The sequence below is a fragment of the Nyctereutes procyonoides genome, unplaced genomic scaffold, assembly GCF_905146905.1.
Source record: "Nyctereutes procyonoides isolate TBG_1078 unplaced genomic scaffold, NYPRO_anot_genome, whole genome shotgun sequence".
NCBI classification, from domain to species: Eukaryota; Metazoa; Chordata; class Mammalia; order Carnivora; family Canidae; genus Nyctereutes; species Nyctereutes procyonoides.
In genome coordinates this window covers 616,700-638,158 of record NW_026575155.1, presented here as the reverse complement: position 1 = coordinate 638,158, position 21,459 = coordinate 616,700, and the positions used below count along the sequence as shown (strand labels likewise).

Here is a 21,459-nt window from a genome sequence, read left to right as displayed (position 1 = left end):
TCCTTGAGATTTTGGTTAAAAATTTATTTCAAAAGTTAACAGACTAGAAAAAACAGTAAGCAATTTATTTTCAGAATTTGTAGCAATTCTTTTTACCATGACATTAACTCTGTTTTCAGTCTCTTCCTAACTGCATTTGATTATGTGGTGTTAAATATCCATGGTTATGTGGAATTTAGTTATATATAAATAGGACTTTTGGCATTAATCACTTGTCCCAGGTGGCCTGTTTGCAAAAAAAAAAGGACATGAAGATTCCCCTATTTGCTTTAATTATTGGGAATAGGGGAAAGTTCTGTAGGGCTCTAACAAATATTTTTATATTTTATATATGTAAGCTGCATGCTCTTGGTTTTCTTAAATATCATCAGTGTCTTTTCTTGCTTTGTATATTTAACAAATTAAAAGTTACCTTGTCTGAGATTAATATATTTCCAGTTTGGATAGAGAGATTTTAGATTGTTGAAATTTTTAATAAAAATCTGCCAATGGTGATTAGGTTTTAAGGTACTTTTTTGTAGTGAGGGAAAACCACTTAGGTTACCAACTATAAGATTCTAATGTGGATTCAAGACTGGTTTTACTCTTCTCTCCTAGCTGTCAATATTTTTAATGGCTTCAACTCTCTCTTTAAAGTTTAATTTATGAACTGATACATTTACTTTCAAAGATAAAACATATTTCTATGGCCAGGAGAGTAGACAGCCTTTCAGGTTCCTGGACCACACTAGTTAGGCCTCCTTACTCTAAGCAAGAGCCTGACTTTTCATTATTCCTGAGCATCTTCTTATTAACATTAATCTACTGTCTCTTGTATGAGGCTATTATTGCTTTAATTGCTTTAAGTTGCCATATCATACTTGGAAGAACAATATTGGAAGGCATTGAAATGCTTATTTTTCTCAAATGCTCATAGTCCAAGAATAGTATTATCCTTCTTAGATTATTTTGTTTAAGAGGTACATTGATAATCTCTGGTGGTAGTTTAATGTATCCTGAGTTTCCCTACAATTCATGGATGCTGAACTTAAACAGAAATGTCCATTAAATATTTATGAGGCACTCAAATGTGCTGTCACAGTGTGGGCCATGGTTAAGGGAACACAAAAATGAATCCATTTGTCCCTGCCTTCAAGAAGTGTGTATTCTAATGTGGCAGAAAGGCACGTGGCTGTAATGGCAAGACCAAAAGTGATCAGATAAAAGTGATTGGATAAAATGCCTCGGATTCGGAGATTGAGGGGCTCAAAGAGGGGGTGTTCGTGAACCAACATTTGTTCCCCTTCACACACAGGTTTTTGAGAGAGGCACTGCCTCCAATGATGACTTCTGCCTACCAGCCTGGTGCTGTCTACCTAACTAGAGCCTGTGTCTTGAGGAAGAGAATGCAATTTACAGTTTGCTTCCCTAGGAGTCTACTTAGCCACAGGGACCGAGCTGCAGAATTAAAACTGCGGCCTCTGATGAGTGCTCCTTCAGAAGGCCAGGGGCTGGAGCGCCACAGAGAGGGGAAGGGTGCTGGCAGCCTGCGGATAGCCTTACACCAGAGGTAATGAAGGTGGAGAACCATAGGGAGGCTCCTGGGTGCCAAACTGTGTTTCCTGCCTTTCAGGAAAGTGCATTTTCCCTGGGAAGGCTGGATATGTGTGTCCTTAATGCGAATGAGAGGTCCACTGTAATAAATACCATGAAGCATTCCCACAGTGGGAGAGCGGGATTAGCACTGCATTACACTGTTTGTCGGGGAGGTCTGCGACCCCGCAGGGGGACCCTAATAGGCTTGGGCATCTGCAATGTGCTGGAAGGGTCTTAAGTAGGAGTGTGTGTGGAGCACCCCAGGTGCTCTGGGTGGCTGTAATTCAGGAGGAGTTGTTGGCAGGGTGTAGGGTTCAGGGAACCGATGCAGACCTAGATTTGCTTCTGTTTTAAGGATTTATTAAGATAGGTATAGTTCCCTACATTTTTTTGTTGATCTGGAAAATAGTTACTCATGTTTGGGGTTCACAGAGGAAACATTTTAGAAAAGGATGCCAGGGGAAAGTTCATTTGCTAATCCTCCACTAGCAGATTATTAGTAAAGCTTTTGTTGCATTAGCAGTACAATGTGTTGCATGTGTTGGCAAGTTGCACGTTGCCGAAGGAACTCAAATCTTTATTTGTTGATGTTAAGATTTGAGATGCCACAAAGAAGATGTAAAATATCGGACTCATGCTTATAATTCAATGGTGAGAAGTCAGGGGCTTAAGTGGCCATGAACATCTTTGCATGTCTAATTATCTTAATTTTCATTCGTGCCTAAACCTATGAGGTAGGCTAGTTTTTCAACATACAGTGCTTGTCTCATGACATAAAAATGGTGATCTCTTGTCACCTACTGGAGCTGCTTTATAAAGAACTAGGTGTATGGCATTTGATTATTTAGTCAGAAACTTGTGTTTTTTTCATTGTGTCTTTTTTTTTTTTTTTTTTTTTTTTTTTTTCCGAGCTGGGGCTTGCATGTCACTTGGACTCCCTGGGACTTCCTGTGTGCTTTCAAAGAAATTTTGTTACCTGTCTTGTTGATGTTCCTCCCTCTACTGAAATAAACCTGATTTTAGAATAGCAAAATTGTACGATCTTTGGCCGATCCAAATCCATAACGCCTTGTCTCTGAAAAATAGGTGAATCAGGTTCAAGTTACTGCCACAAACTGTGTGTGGGATTTCTGCAGTTCGCATTTTATAATCTCCTCATCCAGCTGCGTGCTAACAGCTGTCATTGTCAGCATTCTGGAGAGAGAAACTGGAGGTGCTGGAAAGAACACAGATGCTCTAAATTTCATGCCTGGAACTGGAAGTAAATTCTGTGCTTGGCCAATGTCTCTCTGAAGCTCTGGTGATCTTGGGGAGAAGCCTTGCTTTCACTGATTTTAATTTGTCAGTATGCAATTCTGTCTAATAAAAAAGTCCCAATGGAGTGAGTTATTGCTCTGTTGCCCAAATATTACTATCAGAAACCGAAGGTGGTACACAACACTAATAAGAGAGTCTTCCTTTTCTGCTCATCAGTTTGCACCCTGCAAATGATGTGTTTTGTTTGGTTTCGTTTGGAACTAGAAAGAAAAAAATGTGACTTGTCTGTGCCTGCCACAGGGCTTTTAGAAAACTGAATGCTCCTCTGAGAACATTTTCAGCAGGGTAGTATTTCTGTGAAGAGGCAGCTAGAACCCCTTAAGAAAAATGCAGTAACTCACACTTTAAAGCACATAAAGTCGTGTCCCTCAGGACAAACTCTCCAGTGTCATGAAGTTTATGACTCATGAGCATGGTACTTTTGTGATCTAATAAACAAGGAAAGGTGGCGGGAGAATTGTATTTCTGTACAAAGAGCCACTCACCTTTCATTATATGGAAGAAAGCCATGGGGATATTAAATTTTTAGTGGCATTTTCAAGTTGAGCATCATCCGTGACTGAAATGCATGCGTTGCAAGGTGTTAGGATACTTAAGAACAAAATAAAATGAAGGGAAGGTAGCTCTTTCCATTTGGAGCTAAGGTAACTGGCCATGGTTTTGAAGAGTAACTTTCTCAGTACCCACCCTAGGATTCTGATTTAAATATTCTTTTTTGTATATTCTTATCTTATAGCATATGCCTCCACCACTAGTTTTATCCCACAGTACACTGATCAGTGCCTTACTGTTTGTTTGTTTTTTTTTTAATTTTTAAAAAACAGACTTTATGGGGCTCCTAGGTGGCTTAGCACTTGCCTTTGTTCAGGTCATGCTCTCCAGGTCCTGGGATCAGGTCCTGCATCAGGCTCCCTGCTCAGTGGGGAGCTGCTTCTCCCTCTTCTCCCCCCAATACCCCCACTTGTGTGCTCTCTCTCTCTCAAATAAATAAATAAAAATCTTTAAATTAAAAAACGGACTATTTTTTAGAGCAATTTTAAGTTCACAGCAAAACTAAGGAAATGGCACAGGGATTTCTTACATATCACTCCACCCTCACCGAGCCTCCTTCATCGTCAGTACCCCCCACCACAACAGTACCTTTGTTCTACTTGATGGATTTACACATAGTTACTCAGTCTGTAGTTTACATCAGAGTTAGCTCTTATTGTTGTATATGCTATAGGCTTGGACAAATGTATAGTGACACAGTATTATAATATCATATAGAACGATTTCATAGCATTAAAAATCCTCTGTGCTCCTCCTGTTCATCCCTCCCTCCCACCTACTCCTGCTAACCACTAATCATTTTACTGTCTCCATAGTTTTGCCTTTTCTAGAATGTCATGTAGTTGGAATTATAGAGTGTGGAGTCTTTTCAGTTTGGCCCCTTTCGCTTAGTAATGTGCATTTACAGGTCTGCCCTGTCTCTTCATGGCTTGGTGGTTCATTTCTTTCTGACACTATCAGCCACTGCGTGGTTGTACTGCAGTTTATATCTATTCTTGGTGCTTTATTATTTTTTTTAACTGATTTATCTCAGGGCTGGGACTAGGGTGAGGTGCATGAGGCACTCAGGAATCAAATAATATTTTAATGCAGTATTTAAAAAACCAAAATTAATGCCCTTCCAAGCCCACAATGAATAAAATATTGACAGTTTAAACAAGGACAGGATGGTGGCAAGCCCTCTCTGTCATTGACAACCCTAAGTGAAATTCCCCCTCCACAGCCTACACTGCGGATGCTGTTTCCTTGCTCAGGAACCCGGTCCCCCCCCCCACACACACACACACAAGCACTGCTTCCCCTGGAGCCTCCGCAGGGAGTTCTTTCTTCACAGTCCTGCTAGCATCACAGTCCTGCTAGCATTGTGCCAGGAGATGGGGGTGGCCTCCTTCCTTCTCATTCTCACTTCCCAGCCATTCTTCCCGTCTCCTCCCTAAAATGTTCCTTGCCCCAGCTGTGAGCTTATAGGCTCAGGAACTAGGGCACCTTTCTTTTCTGGCTACTGGAATCCAGATACCTCTTTCCACCTCAGTAGCATTGCGCCTCAGTCTTTGAAGTGTCTTGTTCTTGGCTTTCTGTCACCCAAACAATGTCAACCTCGAAGATCCTTCCAAGAATCCAATTTCCCATTCCACCAGTGATCTTGCTGTGATCATCATTCTTCATCAGCCATTCCCTTGCATGGTGCAATGCATTCTACTCTGTGCAGTTACCAATGATGTGACTCCTCCGAAATCTTTATTTCCACTCTCTGATGCTCCAAGTACCACTTGTTACCCCCTCTTGGTCTTCAGTGCCTCTGTGCCAAAATTCTCTAGCCCTCACCAAGTCTCATTGATACTACCACCTCATAACCATGTAGCCCATCTTCATAGTCCCACCTTAGGTTTTATGGTCCCTCACCATAACCATTCTCTCGCTTACAGCTTCTGTTCTCTTAGGCTTGTCTCTCTTTATTGTCTTTATCTGGTGCAATAGCAACCCTAGTGAAATGCAAGATTTATGCAAAGGAAAGCCTGGTTTAGAAATAACATTTTTATGTTTATTTTTTTCTTTCAAATCCCTACTCATTATTATCAAAAGATGTAATTTGGTATTTGACAAATATATTTTAGTTGATCAAGTTCCACATTTTATTCCAAGTAAGCACTGTGATTTACTGAGATCAGTAATCAAAGCAAAGGGCTGTAGTTAGTTATCAAGGGAAGAGATGCATGAATGCTGTTCTGTATCTAAATGACACTCATGATAACTGTGAAGTTATTCTTATATATTCTTATATAAATTACTTTGAATACAGAGAAGATTTTTATATAGAAAGCTATATGCCGGGGCAGGCCCCGTGGCACAGCAGTTTAGCGCCGCCTGCAGCCCAGAGTGTGATCCTGGAGACTCTGGATCTAGTCCCATGTCAGACTCTCTGTATGATGCCTGCTTCTCCCTCTGCCTGTGTCTCTGCCTCTCTCTCTGTCTCTATGAATAAACAAATACAATCTAAAAAAAAAAAAAAAGAAGAAAGAAATCTTTAAAAAAAAAGCTATGTGTCATATCCTATATGTAAAATGTTTGCTTATTTAGTAAAATAGTAAAATAGGGGTGGTTTAAATTTAAGTAATGATAATGGTCCCAGGGGTGTCTACTATAACATTTATTTAGGACATCACAGAATATCATCTTCACACCAGTTTATTTTGCAGCAAAATGATCCTGTACCTAGAAGAGGGTCCCCTCTCATTTCTGTTTTATCTCCCCTGGAGAAAGAATAATATTTTAAGCCTGAGTGGGTGCAATAAAATAAAAGTCACACCATTTAGTATTTTGAATGGAGTGATTAGATTTTTGTCACCTGCATCTTTTCTTTACCCTGATTTCTTAAGCTGGATCCGAATTAGAGTAGCATGGGTGCTGGGTGATAGCAGTGCCTTAGAATAAGAGCAGTGGTTGATCAGCTGCGTGTGTGTGACAGCCTCTGTCACTAGTAACAATTTTCCTTTTTGTGTGCTTTCCCAGGTCTACCCCGAACTGCAGATCACCAATGTGGTGGAAGCCAACCAACCTGTGACCATCCAGAACTGGTGCAAGAAGGGCCGCAAGCAGTGCAAGACCCACGCCCACATTGTGATTCCCTACCGCTGCTTAGGTGAGCTGGCCGGCCACGTAACTGTCACAAATTGCTCTGATCTTTGGGGATGGAAAAGAAGGATGCTCTAATTAGATTGGAATATGAATGAATGAATTTACCTAAAATGTTTATTAAAACTTGAAATTCTTAGATCGATTCTCTAACTGCTGAATGAAAAGGCCTGGTGGTGGGGTCCAGGAATCCTCATTTTACTGAATCCCATAGGTGATTCTCATGCACACTAATTGTCCAGACTTGGAGCACTAGAGCTTTGTGTATTTTCTCAGGTAGACTTCATACAAGAGAGAACCTAATGTGAAGCTCCTCCATTCTGCTAATTTCATAAAAATCTCTTGCCTGAAACAACCGATTCATCATCCTGGCAATAGTTGGGACACTAGGGTTGGGGAATTTTTTTTTTATGCTTATATCAAACCGAGGGAACCAGTTAGATCCCCAAGGTTTAAATGTGTGTTTCTCTCACCAACCTCAAATTTTACTTCTACTGTTTATTTGAAAAACTGAACTGTTTAATGTGATGTCATCCTTTTTTCCTCTGGAAACACTGTCTTACTCCATATTTAATCTGATTTGATCATCAGTCCCTTTCTAGTTGATATTTTATATAATCAGGCAATATGAAAATCAACATTTGGTGTGATAGCTTACATGGTTGTAAATAAGGAGATAGAGATCGATCTTGGGGAGCTGTAGGCAAATGTTGACAATGCATTCCAGTGACTTCTTGTAAAAAGTCCCAAAAGCAAACTTAGGATAACTGTTGAAGATTCTGGAGCTGGGTATAATATTTGCTCAAACGTGAATGTTATAAGAGCATATGTGCTGATTACTCTACGTGCATGTGCATAATTTGAGGCATTAATGGAAAACATTGGCCATTAGAATGAAGTTTTCTTCTGAAGGATTTACTACTCACAATGGAATTTTATGAAGAGGGTGGAAAACCAGATTCTTAAACATTTGATAATTTAAGAGTTCCCTTGTTCCTCCTTCTTCCTTATTCTTAAATACTTTGTGAAGCCTCTAACCCTTTTCTGTCTGACTGGCTGAGAACTGAAGATTTAATCAGATGAAAATAAGTAATGTTTATTTTTTTAAAAGATTTCATTTATTTATTCGTGATAGACATAGAAAGAGAGAGAGGTAGGGGCAGAGGGAGAAGCAGGCTCCATGCTGGGAGCTTCACATGGGACTCGATCCCGGGACTCCAGGATCACGCCCCGGACCAAAGTCAGGCACTAAACTGCTGAGCCACCCAGTGATCCCCATAAGTAATGTTTAAATGTAGAAGTCAGGTGTCTCCAGGAACAGTGTATTTCAAATTAATTTAGTTATTATGCCAAGATACCATTTAATTCAGTGTAAGTTAGGAAGTAGTTCATGAACTAGTTAATTAGGTGGGCCAGGTCTTGTTAATGATGTTTCTTTTGGGTGTTGCCCATTCTGTGAAATGTTTGAGATAGTTTTGTTTAGGATGTAAGCTCACCAGGTAGTAGATCTTTGGATGAGCTTGTTCACTATTGACACTGGATAGGTCACTCACAACTGTACCTGTTTCAAAACTGAACGCATATCACTTTGCTTAAGATCTTTCCAATTCCTAACTACTCATTGATTGACTTTGACTAAAAGTGATTGACTAAAGTGATTGACTAAACAGTGGATTGACTAAACAGTGGAATCCACAGTAAGTTTATAGACTATGGTTCACCATGATCATGCTCCTTCATTGTGGCATATTCCCTTTGACCCCAAATTTCCTGTGACCCTAAGTTGTCTCACCACTCCCCTTGCCCCTACTCCATGCCTGTCCCCATAACAAAAGTGATTTGAAACTCCAAGGGAAAAAATACCATGAAAAGGAAGAAAAGATGTATGAAATGTCTTCAGATCTAAATATAAGGTCAAAAGGTTTCATGATAATGCTGAGATGATGAACTGTCAATGTTTTTATTGTGATAAAGCGTGTTATATACTATGGAGGAAGGTTCATCCTACACGGCCTCACTTCACAGGCGCATATATTGAGAGTCTGTGAGGGAGAATCTCGTCCTGTATCCAGCACGGGTATTTGTGACAAAATGAGGACCAAAGCCCATGACCTTTCAGTTCATAATCCAGTGTTCCTTACAGTATTAACAAAAGTTGTGCTGGAGCTTATAACCACCTGATTTACAAAATCAGATCACAGAGGAAAGGCTATGAAGTGGAGGCAATAAGTAACAGTTTTTTTATAAAAGTCATAACACGTGTTATGTTCATAAAGGAGGCGGTTGTGACTCTCACACAGGATCCATCTCTACATGATGATATTCCACTTTATGGCAGTAATAAGCAACACTCTTATATATTACTTGCTGCTTAAATAAAGCATTAATAGTTAGCATTAGTGTAAGTTCTTTCCGAACTCTGTGGCTATATCTTAACGTAGCCTTAGACAAAAGAAATGATTTTACTGAACCTGGTTCTCAAAAAGGCGCTACCAAGAAATCAGAGTACAATTGTCTTAAACATTAAACATCTTAAAACCCAAAACAGCGCTTGAGGAGAGAAAGATGCCTGTTATGCCTAGCATGCACCCTTCCTGACCTTTCTATCAGATAGAAAGGTGTTGTACTGCGTTATTTTTCTTCAGATCGTGTATTTGTCTTAGGCATACTTGCTCGGCACTGTCTTGCATCCCTTGTCTAGATGGAGAAAGTGTATGAGGTTGCTGTTGACACTTTTCCTTACACTGAGTATGTGATTTCCCTTGAGAGTGAACTGGCTTTCTCTTTTCGCCCTTTGCATTTGAACATGCTTCTAGAGCCAGAATGTAAGATGGCTCTTAATCATCTGAACATTTCATTAATTATCTCGTGTGGAATTAATAAGTACACTGTTATCATTACTCAAGGAGAAGATTTTCTTTGTAAAGCCTTCAGCCCCCTTCCACTTGAACAACTACCCTTCATGGTGTAATAGATCCACCACTGAAACTAACACCGGTCTGCACGTGGCTCTGTCCGGTATAGGCAAGGTACATTGCATAAGAAAAATCATTGTTGATTTCTGGGGGGCAAGACTGGACTAATAGCTTAATCCAAAAGAATTAGAAATTAAAGAATTGCTACCTTACATGTCATTCTATTTAATTTCATATTCAAGAGTTTCCAAACACATAAGTAGTAATGGCCAAGAAACTATTCAGACATGGTCAGATGAGAAATTGAAGGTATTTGATGCATCTTGTTTTTGAATTTTATTGCTTTAGTGAAGTTTTAAGACAGTCGTACCTTGTCTTTTGGTGGCTGTCGTTGTGTGAATTATCTACAACCGTATTAATCTTCTTTAGTGTGAAAAGCTTGTATTTAGATTTCCTTGGCAGATAATGTACCAGAGTAGTTTTTTGGATTTATGGTGAACAGCAGTTCCCTCGAGACAAATCGTACAGCAGAACCATATCCAAGAATGTTACATGAGACTTCACCTAATTTTAAGAATGAGGCTGGGCTTGGGAGAATGTTTTTATTATAGATTCTAGGATCTTGTAAATGCCCAGATGTCCCAGCACAGTAATCCAGTATGATGCTGCTCAGTACCTGTGGCTCTTCCCATGTTCATTGAGCTCTCTATGCTATCAATAAAAGTGTTTGTGAAGTCCTGGGAGATTGCGTGCTGGGTTATACATATGTGCTATGGGAATGATGCTTGATGAGCCCAGCTTTTGCACATCGAGGAATGCAAATTCTTAAATGTCCTGTATCTTTAAGGATTGTCCTTATCATGTTATCATAGGAATTCCAGAATCCCTGGACAGAATCTCTGATGAAGATCAGGGAAGGCTAATCACTGTTCCTGGAGAGATAGCAGACTCCTTTTTATGTGCCCTCCATATGGGACCAATGCATGTTCCAAGTTAGTCATACTTCAGAGCCAGTGTATAGGGTTTGAGTCTCAAAAATACAAAGGAAAATATGCGTGGAAAAGAAATCTTACCAGTGTTTATCTACAAATAGTGGGATTACAGGCGATTTTGATATTATTTAAGTGTTTGTTAATTTCTATAATAAACAAGTAACTTTTATCAGAAAAAGTTAGACAGTGGAATCAGTACATAAAATGTATCCATCAACCGTAGTGATAACTGAAAAAGAAGTCAAAGGCTTGAAATACCACACAGAATTGTCGTTATGTCTCCTGGTTGTTGTGCATTATAAGCCTTATACAGTAGTAATAACTTCTTTTGGGAAAATATATTTTAGTTTTAAAACTACCATGCTGCCAAATTAAAAGGAAACATCGCCATTCTTATCGTCAACCACACATAAGCAGCATTCATCACTGCTTAAGCACACATTACTAATTCTCCAGATGGGTCCTTGAAATTTTTTTTTTTTTTTTTTTTTTTTTTTTTTTTTTTTGCTTGTTTCCCCTCATATGGCAGCTATATTTCTTTCAGGGCGGATTGTTGAATGGGAAGAATTACATTTGCCCTGTAGATTGCTTCTGGTTGGGGAAGGACATTTGGGTAAGTGGGAGAAGCCATAGAAATGACTTCCTCCTGGGTCTGGGTAGGTTATCCACCAAAACCAATGATTAAACCTCCCTCCCCAGTCTGCCAGACCCCACTGGCCCTAATTATATTGGCTCCAGATTGATTTTTGCTTTCTAAAACTGAAAACATTGATTATTTTTTAACATATCAAATTTTGAAAAGAAAAATTTAGTGGTCTTCGTTGGCTCCAGCTCCAATTTAGTTTCATCTTTTTTTGTGTTAATTATCGTACCTGCTGTTCTGTCTCCTTTCTGGAACTTTCAACAACTTGTGTTTTGTCTAGAGTGAGAACTAGGATAGCATGAATGATTTACTTAGTTATATGTTTATTTTTTTTAAAATTGAAGATAATATTCAAGAGTCATTAAGTAACATTAGTTATTATAAAGAAAAACACAGGACGCCTGGATGGCTCAGCAGTTGAGCGCCTGCCTTCGGCCCAGGGCGTGATCCTGGAGTCCCAGGATCGAGTCCTGCATCAGGTTCCCTGCATGGAGCCTGCTTCTCCCCCTGCCTGTGTCTCTGCCTCTCTCTCTGTGTCTCTCATGAATAAATAAATAAAATCTTTAAAAAAAAAAAAACAACTGATTTTTTAAAATCTCCTGCTATGCCCTATGGGGTGTGCTCTGCTGTCAGTGCTTTACTAAAATGCAAAATTCATTGAAGCAGGTCCCAGGTGATAGGCATAGAAGAGAAATCTCAATTTGAGATGGTACTGTTCTAGGGCTTCTCAGTAATGCACTAAAAAGTGAATAGTGTGGGGTTAATGGGTGTTGTCCTTTGTAGAACATGCTAAGAATCATAACTTAAATTTAGTTTTAAAACTACCATGTGTACTTAAATTTCTCTGATGACAAAAGTAATGCATGTTCACTGTACCAAGTTTAGAAAATGCATCCACTACCAAGAAATAACAGCTTGCTTTCAATCTGTTTTGTGTATAGTTTGCTTTTAGTATTTTTCACAGTTATAGAATTCTTGTTTCTTGTTTTGTGAACTTTTTTTCACCTAGCATTTTTATATTACTTTATTCATTAAATTAAATAATCTTGGGAAGCACAGCTTTTAAACTAACCTTACACCAGATCCTGTAATGTGTTTATTCCTTACTTTTGGTGATTTAGTTGTTTCCTTTATTTTGTGGTGGTGGTGGTTATAAATGGTGCTGTGATAAACATGATAGTAAATACTTTGCTGATCATTTGTTTTCTTTTTGTAATCAGTTATATTGGCTGAAGTTATATCTTGCAAATTTTGTAGTTGCTTTAGTAAAATATATTTCTATTTAATTATATATGAAAATATGAAGGAAAATTTTAAGACTAAAATATGATTCTGAATTTAAAGATACTCCTACATTAAGCAATTTTTTATTGATAGTTAAAAAATCTAAATTTCTATTATTTGTCAGTAATGAAGGGAGTATTTAAAATCATGTTTTCTCTAAATTCCACCTTGGGAAATAGTCAATGGATTATTTACAGAGACATAAATCCTACAAACATGACTAATAAAAGGTATACTTTATATATTCATTGTGTAAGAATCGACTTTGTACGTGTGTGGCCAAGAAGATAGTTAAAATGTGGCCCCTCCACTCTCACAGGCTATAGTTTAGAAGTGAATATGGGGAATTCCAGCTGAGGAATTTAAGGAAGACTTAGCAGGAAGTAGCATTTGAGCCAAAATTTCAAGGACTGGAACAAGAATGAAGGATATCTTAATTTTAGGTATTTAGACAAAGGGGGAGTAAAAGTCCTGAAGGTAGGACTGTATAGGGTGTATATAGGATGGTTCACTCCTCAGGAAGAATGGTAATTGATCATACTTAAAGGTAGTGGTTTTTAAAACGCATTGCTATTTTTATTCACTTTTAAATAGATACTATCATGATATTTTTAATTTAAATTTATATCTAAAGAGTTATTTTCAGGTTGGTATTGAATATCTACCTGTTTTATATACCCCTGGTATTTCTGCTTTTTGGCAACTAAGGTTGGAGTGTTTGAGAATAGGTTTTTTTTTTTTTTTTTTTTTTAAGCTAAAGTAAGTCAATCGTAGAAGAGGTGAATAGTTCCTCAGGCATATCCTGCTCCTCTGGTTATTCCTGTTTTGCCATTTTTTGTATGAAATACCAGCACTGTTTGAGTTGGACTGTTAGCTGTAATATGCACATTGTAGCTTTCTCCAAGAGGTAGTGGAATGTGAAAATCAAAAAATTGAGATTACTATGGTTTATCCATACACATGAGGTATGCCCCTATATCTCTTGTCACCTTTTATAATAAACAGCTAACTTTGTGAAAAGCCTATTCTGTGTTTGATTTCTGTTAGATATTGCCTGTTCATTGTTTTTCCTATATGGAGACAGACAGACACTGGCATCCAAAAAGTAAAAAAGTTACATGTAACTTAAATTTCACGTACTCTTATTATCCCCTACTTTAAAAAAAAAAAAAAGACAAAAATGCCGTTAGATTTAATAATACATCAGCTGAATACAACGGATGTGTTATTTAAAGTTTTTCAGTTTCTCTCTCTGAATATTTGGAATTGCTACTGTCCCACCAGATGTGACAGTCTGAACATTTACTTTCCTGTGCCAACCAGAAAACAGCTGCTTCCTAGTTATGTCTGCACAATTCAGTCTTGGAAATCATCAGTTGGTTGTTTTAACATAAATTTAATATGAAGAACCAGAATGTTTCTAGCTAACCTCAAGCCATGCCTTTTGTCATGGAATTTGCTCTCTTCCTGATGTAAATAGTTACCAGGGATTATGGTAGGGAATGGAGAAAGAAATGGACTTTGATCTAACAGCTCTCTATTGACCTTTCTCAGGTGGTGTGGCTTGGGTCACTTCCTGCAGAGAAAGGAAACTGACTTTCCCTTTTGCCTTTACAACTCTATTTTCATCATTGTAGTTCCCAAGAGAGATACCATGCTTGAGATCATCCTGTCTTGATTTTGTTTACTGTTCTTTCCAAAATGCTACAGTAGAAAAAATACAATTTGTATACAACAAAACTTGTGCAAGATTTTGGGGGACTTACGGCTCCGTGTTCTATGCTGTGCAAATAATTGTAAAACAAAGCAAATATAAAACCTAAGGGGAAAGTTTAGAGTGACAGACAACTGTGATTATGGTTTTTGGGGCAGGAGAGTGGCTTAAACCCAACATAAAAAATGGAATTCACTGAATTAACTTAGGCCCTCACCATGAAACCCTAGTTTCCGTTATGTTTTAATTAGTGAACTGCAATTAAAAAATGATATAAATAATATGTAAACCATATTAGACATGGACGTAATACCATCACAAATAGGAAGTGTTTTTTTTTTTTTGAAAAGATTTGTTTACTTATTTTAGAGAGAGAGTGTGTGCTCCAGAGAGAGAGGTGGGGTAGGTGGAGAGGAAGAGAGCCAATCCGCAAGCCGACTCCCCACTGAGCACAGAGCAGGGCTTGATCTCAGGACCTTTGAGATCATGACCTGAGCGGAAATCAAGACTTGGTTGCTTAAATGACTGAGCCACCCAGGTGCCCCAATGACCCCAATGATAAGAAATTTTTTACTTATTTCTTCCCCAGGAAAAGAACTAAAAAAATGCTTTTCTGTGGACTTAAGTTTTTTTAGTTTTAATACTGTGTGTATTACTGTGTGTAATAAGGTACAGCTTATTTTTGCAATACCTCTAAATAGTATCCACTAAAGTATAACTAGTTACTATGAGGGAAAGAGTTAGTTCTGTTAAGAATACTGAAATAAAATTAAGGAAAATGATTCCTCTCGAGTATTTCAAAACATTTTTTGAAAGGTAATTTCATGTTTGTACTCAATGAAAGGATTGACTAAAAAGCATTGAGGGAAAAAGTATACTCTGTTACACAAAACAAGCATCATGAATGTAAGACGTGACATAAAGATGACAGTGCAGTGCATCTAAAGCCTGACTTAAGAAGTAATTCAGTTTCAGTATCAAAAGGATCTTATGAAGGACACCTGGGTGGCTCAGTGGTTAAGCATCTGCCTTTGGCTCAGGACGTCATCCCAGGGTCCTGGGATTGAGTCGCCTATCGAGCTCCCCACAGGGAGCCTGCTTCTCCCTCTGCCTATGTCTCTGGCTCTCTCTGTGTGTCTTTCATGAGTAAATGAATAAAATCTTAAAAAAAAAAAAAAAAAGAAAAGAAAAACAAAGGATCTAATGAAATATTTAAATGTTACTACTTGACCCAGAAAGCTTGCAGTATTTGTTTTACTCTAGAGTCTAGGGATAAATTCTCTTAATCTTAGTGGCTTCATTAAATGTTCCCTCTTTTCCACATCCCTTGGTAAATGTTAGTTCATACTGGTGATAATGTCCCAGGAGTCTTTTTTGCCTCTGTTCCTTCCTCTCCATCCCCCATCTTTCCTGTCTGTGAGTCTCAGGCTTTCGCTTTGAAACCTGATGGTGAAGGCAAGTCCCATGCAACATCTGTGTGGCAGTGGGAGAGCAGCCAGTCCAGACTGGAGGAGGATGGGAGGGGCCCTGGGAAGGTCTCCACTTGATGGGCTTGGCCTGTGCTTAGAGTACTGCTGGAGAATTTGGATGAGGTGTAAGCCTGAAGGATGCACAGAAAATCAAGCAAATTTTAAAATGGAGCAGGTATTAACTTCAGAAAAAGAAAACTGAAAAGAGTAAAAGTTACAAAGTTGGTAACATAAGAAGAAAGAATACATCATTGCCCAGGTCTGAACAGTGTTGGCACAGTGATAATGCAGATTCCTTCTGCAGGATAAAACTGTATCAGGCAGTTGGGGGTCAGGGAAGGGGGTGGGCTCAGGTGTGAAATCTCACTGACATGTGAGAAGACCTACAGTGGAAAAATCAAGAAAAACAGCTATTTTAGAACAATTCAGAAATGAGCGGCGGGAAGGGAGGGTGCAGCTGGGTGGCTCAGCAATTGAGCATCTGACTTCGGCTCAGGTCGTGATCCCAGGGTCCTGGGATTGAGTCCCACATCAGGCTCCCTGCAGGGAGCCTACTTGTCCTTCTGCCTAAGTCTCTGCCTCTCTCTTGGGGTCTCTCATGAATAAATAAATGAAAAATTTTTAAAAAAGGAGAGGGGAAGTGTATGTAGCAGAAGTGACCCCTCAATGAGATATCAGTCAATGATTTGTATTACTTCTTCCTGCTACAGAGAAATTTATTAAGTAGGTCTATGGCAGGAAAAAAGTGAGTTTAAAGACTTCCAGGCAGTTTTTCTAATATAGACAATTTCTTTAAAATTAGAAGTTGCAAGTCAAGTTACTGTTAGAGGCATGTCCTTATTAGCTCTGTAAACTTTGAGGTGGATGATAAAACTAAACTATGATTTATTCGCTAAGCTTGTTGTGTGGTATAGATCAACTTCATGTCAGAAGTTTGCTTTTCCTTGGGTATGATTTGTGACTATGTACAATTACCTTTACACCTGTTTGGCAGAATGTTGGGCGGAACGTTGGGACGTGAGATGTTGTACAGGTTTGTATTTGTGATCAGTTTTGCTCTGGAGACACACCAAACACAGAACCTTTAGTGACAGATTTTTGATCATGTTGAGGAACCAAACTCTGCATGATCAAAACTAGCCTCCTCTTCCCTGGAAGTTCGCCCTCTAATCACAAACCTGTTTGAATTTCCAGTCCTAATTAACCAGCCACTTTATGACCAGATAGTATGAACTTTCTACCTAAGTAGGATGAAGGGTTGGTGTAAAAGCAGGTGTTAGGGAGATGGTGGTAGTGTGAGCTGGAGCATATGATAGAAGCTTCTCTAGAGGGAGGCATGATATGCATCCTGAGGCATATGTAGAGAAAATGAGGAGACATGAGTGAGAAAACATGTACGGGATGAGGCCTCTGGGTGGCTCAGTCAGTTAAGCATCTGTCTCTGGTTTTCGGCTCAGATCATGCTCCCAGGGTCATGAGATCCAGCCCCAAGACAGACTCTGTGCACAGCGTGGAGTCATCTTCAGATCCTGCCTCTCCCTCTCCTGCCCTTCTCTGCTCTCACGCACATGCTCGCACTCTCTCTTTCTCCAAAATAAATAAGCAAATCTAAAACAGAACAGAACAGAACAGAGAAAAGAAAAGAAAAGAAAAGAAAAGAAAAGAAAAGAAAAGATGTATGGGAGTGTCCCAAGAACAGTAGTTACGTTGGTAGTGTTGTTGTGTAATGTTGGAAAATTAGAACGCAACTAAGAATGTTGACTATTTAAATTTTAAATAGTACAGAAATCACCTTTTTTATCTGGGAGGACATGGAATCTATTTGATTATTTTATGTGGTGTCCAGAAACCTATCATTTCAGTGTGGTTATATTTATCTTGCACGTGTCATTATTGTGCTAAAATCATCCATGAGCTATACTCACTCTCTTAGCTTGTACAGTATACATCCGTGCATCAAGATAAATCCTTTTATTACATCAGTTCTTTTCAAAGACAATTCAGTAGGTGTAGAAAAAAAAAAAAACCTGCTGCTACCCTGGGGTAATATTTCCATAAACTGTAGTAACCTGGCAATATAGCTCCTCATTATCTTTCAGATTTTACTGGCAAACCCACAGGTGGGTAATAGGTTGGGAGAAAGTATTGCATCCAGTGGAATTGATGGCCTGATGGGGCAAAGAATAATTGAAGAGCCCAGAATAACTGTAGAGGTTAACTGTAAACAGTACGTGGAGCTGAAGACTAGGAATGTTTTCCCTTAGTGCTTATAAATTTGGAAAAAAATTGTTCTTTTGCCTGAAATGTGAACTTCACAGCAGTTGGGACTTTTGCTTCATTCACTGAAATATCTCCAAGGCTTTGAGGTTGTCAGGGCACATAGTAGGTACTTGGTAGGTGCATACAGAGTGAACTGAAGATTTAGTGTGAATATTGAGAAAAGGAAAGAAAAGTAAAAGAAGAAGTAGCCCAAACACTAAGCGAGCAAAGGGCATAAAGCACCTGCCTAGAAGAATCTCTGAGGTTACAGTAAATGCCAGTTACTTTACCCAGTATTCCTCAACAGGGGAAAGGCATGTTTAGTAAAAGTAAAAAGTACATTAAAAAGTAAACATAGGAATCTCTGATTAGGAAGAAACCAAGTTTTTTGGATCCAGATTTAAAAAAAAAAAAACAAACATAAAATGCCTATTTCTAGGAGATAGAGTCTAACATGTTCTATACATGTCTAGTTTAAAGCCATCGCATGCCAGAGGCATCTGCGTTCAGAGAGCAAACGTACCATTTAGGTTAGTTCATGATAGTTCTATTATCCTTAGCTTTTAATTCTAATGATAAAGGAATGTTTTAGCAGAAACCCCCTTCTAAATATCACGTATAATGGTGAGGGAGTTTAGAAACTTCTTTCAGATTCTCAAGTGGTACCTTAAGAGTTAGGGTAATATTGTCGAATACTAATCATTAATACTATCATATTTAAATGCCTTCAAACAATGAGATGTATTTGGTGCTTAGTAGGCTCTCGATGTGTAGATGTGAGCACCCCCTCCTCGAGAGATTTAAATCTTTATATGACATTAAAATTCGGGGTCATCCTATTGGCTTAGTGATTAGTACATGCATTTTCAGGAATGTGTCTCCTAGCTCAGATTCCCCTAAACCACACCCTTCAGTATTAACTAGTTAGCTAAGAATATGGTGTACAGCTTTGGGTGTGTTTATATCCTAAAGGTTTGGCTGTCACTGAAGATCCCTTTCTTGTGTGGTGTCTTTATCAACTCAAGAGTTGCTAGATTCCTGTGAGTGGGTCATGTAGCTCCATCTTATTTTACTGAGAACTTAGAATTGTCATTCAGGAGCTATGACACTCTGTATTCTCGGAGTGTATTTAATACACGAGGGGTTTGTGTTCAGTGTGCGAAGAGGTTGTGCCATTTAAATAATTTGAGCTTATTTCTCTTTTTCCACCTTTTACCTCATTTTAAGTTCTTAGAATTCTCAACTGAGTCTAAATCTATAGGAACCAGTGCAGATACGTTCTTTAGAAGATTTTTTTTTTTTTAACTGTGTTGTCTACAGTTTTTGACCTTGTAAGTACCTTTGGTCAATAGATCCTTCATTTCACTTCATACATTAGTGACTTTTAGACTCCTTGTATTTTCGTGTTCATTGGAGTCTCCTGGGCCCTCATATTAGTTACTTGACCTCACATCTTTTTTCTTTTTAAGATTTTATTTATTTTTTGAGGGGGTGGGGCAGGGGAGGAGCAGAGGCAGAGAGTGAGAGAGAAAGAGAGAGACAGAGAATAGAGGAGAATCTCAAGCAGATTCCCTGCTGAGCATGGAGCCAGATATGGGGCTCGATCCCAGGACCCTGCGATCATGACCTGAGCCAAAACTATGGGTCAGACACTTAACTGTCTGAGCGAGCCAGGTGCCCCTTGACCCGACATCTTTAACTTCCACTGTTGCTCTCCCCACTCACAGCTGTGCTTCTTCATTTGACATGGTAGTCAACCATTCCTGTGTTGTCTTCCTAAGCCCCCTCTCCCTCCATAGCCAGCTGTTAATCAGGCATCCATCCCTCCCTTCAATTCCATGGAATGAGCTCTGTGCTGCCTTTCTCATCAAATCCATCAGACACTTCTCTGTCCTGTTTAGCCTCTCGGTGGTATCTAACCCTGTGGGTCATTGCCTTCCCCCCACACCATTATTATGCTGCTGCTTCTGGTTTTCTATCTGCTGATTCATTCTCCTCTGATTCATTTTTCTGTAGCCCACTCAAAAAATCTTCCATTTGGTGTTTTATAGGAGTCCTCCTGGGTGGTTCATTCTCTTGAAATACATATAACTTACTAGGGAAGCTCATCAATACAGTGGCTTCCAAAGGGCTGGCTTGAGGATTCTTGAGAGATTAATCTAGGCCAGACCTCTAAGTATTCACTTGTCATCAGACTCAGTGTGACTCCCAGAGTATTGATAATCCTTATCCCTTTTATTGGTTCTTAGCTGACATGGGCATTTCATCTATGGTGTATGTGAGCTTCCTTGTCAGTAATCAATAAATGATAAATTTGGGCTGATTTTCAGATTAAATGAAGAATAATATATGAGCATGGTCTATGCCTATTCCATTTTTCTCTGTTGGTTTATTGTCCCATTTGGGATACAAATCTGTTTTAGGCGAAGGATTGGATTGTTTTCAGCTTCTATTAAAAGTTCTCTGGACCCTGGATTTCATGCAGAAGAATTAATTGGATTTGAATGAGCTTAAAATGGAAATTCTAACAGTGATGCAGAAATACACCCCATACTTGGCGGTAATTCTCAATACACCAGAATCAAGGGTTGTTGGGTTGTTTGGTTGTTTTGCTTTTTCTGCCAGTCAGCGACAACTAGTAGCAAGAATAAAATGAATCAAGCTTAAATCCCTAGGGACTATTTATGTATTCACTTTTCACCTTTTTTTTTTTTAAGAAATGAGGCTGTAATTATAGAAATAAATGGATGACAGACTAAATCTCAAAAAAAATGAGGATAGACATGTAAGCAAAATCCTGCCTTAATTATATTTTAGATAGGATTTCTTGCTTTATATATATAGATGTGACCTCAGTGTTGGAATTAACATCCTCCATTGTGAGGGTATCTTAAATTTGTGTTATTACTAGAAAGAGAATTAGCTGTTTCTGAAAGTAAAACATGGAAAACTGTCCAAATGTAGAAATGTCAATTAAACAGCTGCCTAATGCGTAAAGTTCCCTGTTGTTTTTTGTTGGGAGTGAATGCATGTTCATTTGTACATGAGAACTATCATCAGAGATGTCTTTTATACTTACTTGGTTGTGAGATAGTTAGCTTTTCATGCCACTAGCCCTGTTTTTTTCAAAAAGGTGGCCTCTGATATATAGTCATAAAAACACAGATCTTTAAGGATTTATGTAAATAGCTAGCTTTACGGACAGTTTGAACATCAGCGAAAATGAAACATCTGGAATTACCATATAATGAATGGCATGAGTGGGAGGGGTGTCAGGCCAAGAGAGGGAATTGCCCTTTTGTTTCTTTTGACTGGGAGAAAGGCAGACATGCCTTCCTTGTGGTGTGACCTTGAATAAACAGTGCATTAAACCATGAAATGGGTCACTTTAAACATAGATAATGGAGATTCTTTGTCCTGTTAGCCTTGTGCATTACTAGAAAGTCTACGTTTGCCCAGAAGAAAGTGACAAATCTTAGAAGATTCTGATAACTAGTATTCTTACCAAAAATCAAAAGTCTGCCCTCAGCTTTTTTCTAAAACCACAATGTTTCCGGGTTAAAACAACTGAGACCCCAAGTATAATTTTCCTCTAATCTACTTTTTA

General features: G+C 38.7%; 1 protein-coding gene across 2 annotated transcripts in view; it reads left to right on the top strand.

Moving 5' to 3' along the window:
• The window catches only part of APP (amyloid beta precursor protein), a 264,416-nt gene that overhangs the window by 73,398 nt on the left and 169,559 nt on the right, over positions 1-21,459 (top strand). For both annotated transcript variants that reach the window (XM_055313495.1, XM_055313494.1), the window contains exon 3: positions 6,454-6,583. In XM_055313495.1, coding sequence (XP_055169470.1) covers positions 6,454-6,583 — 130 coding nt within the window. The remainder of the gene's footprint in view (positions 1-6,453; positions 6,584-21,459) is intronic.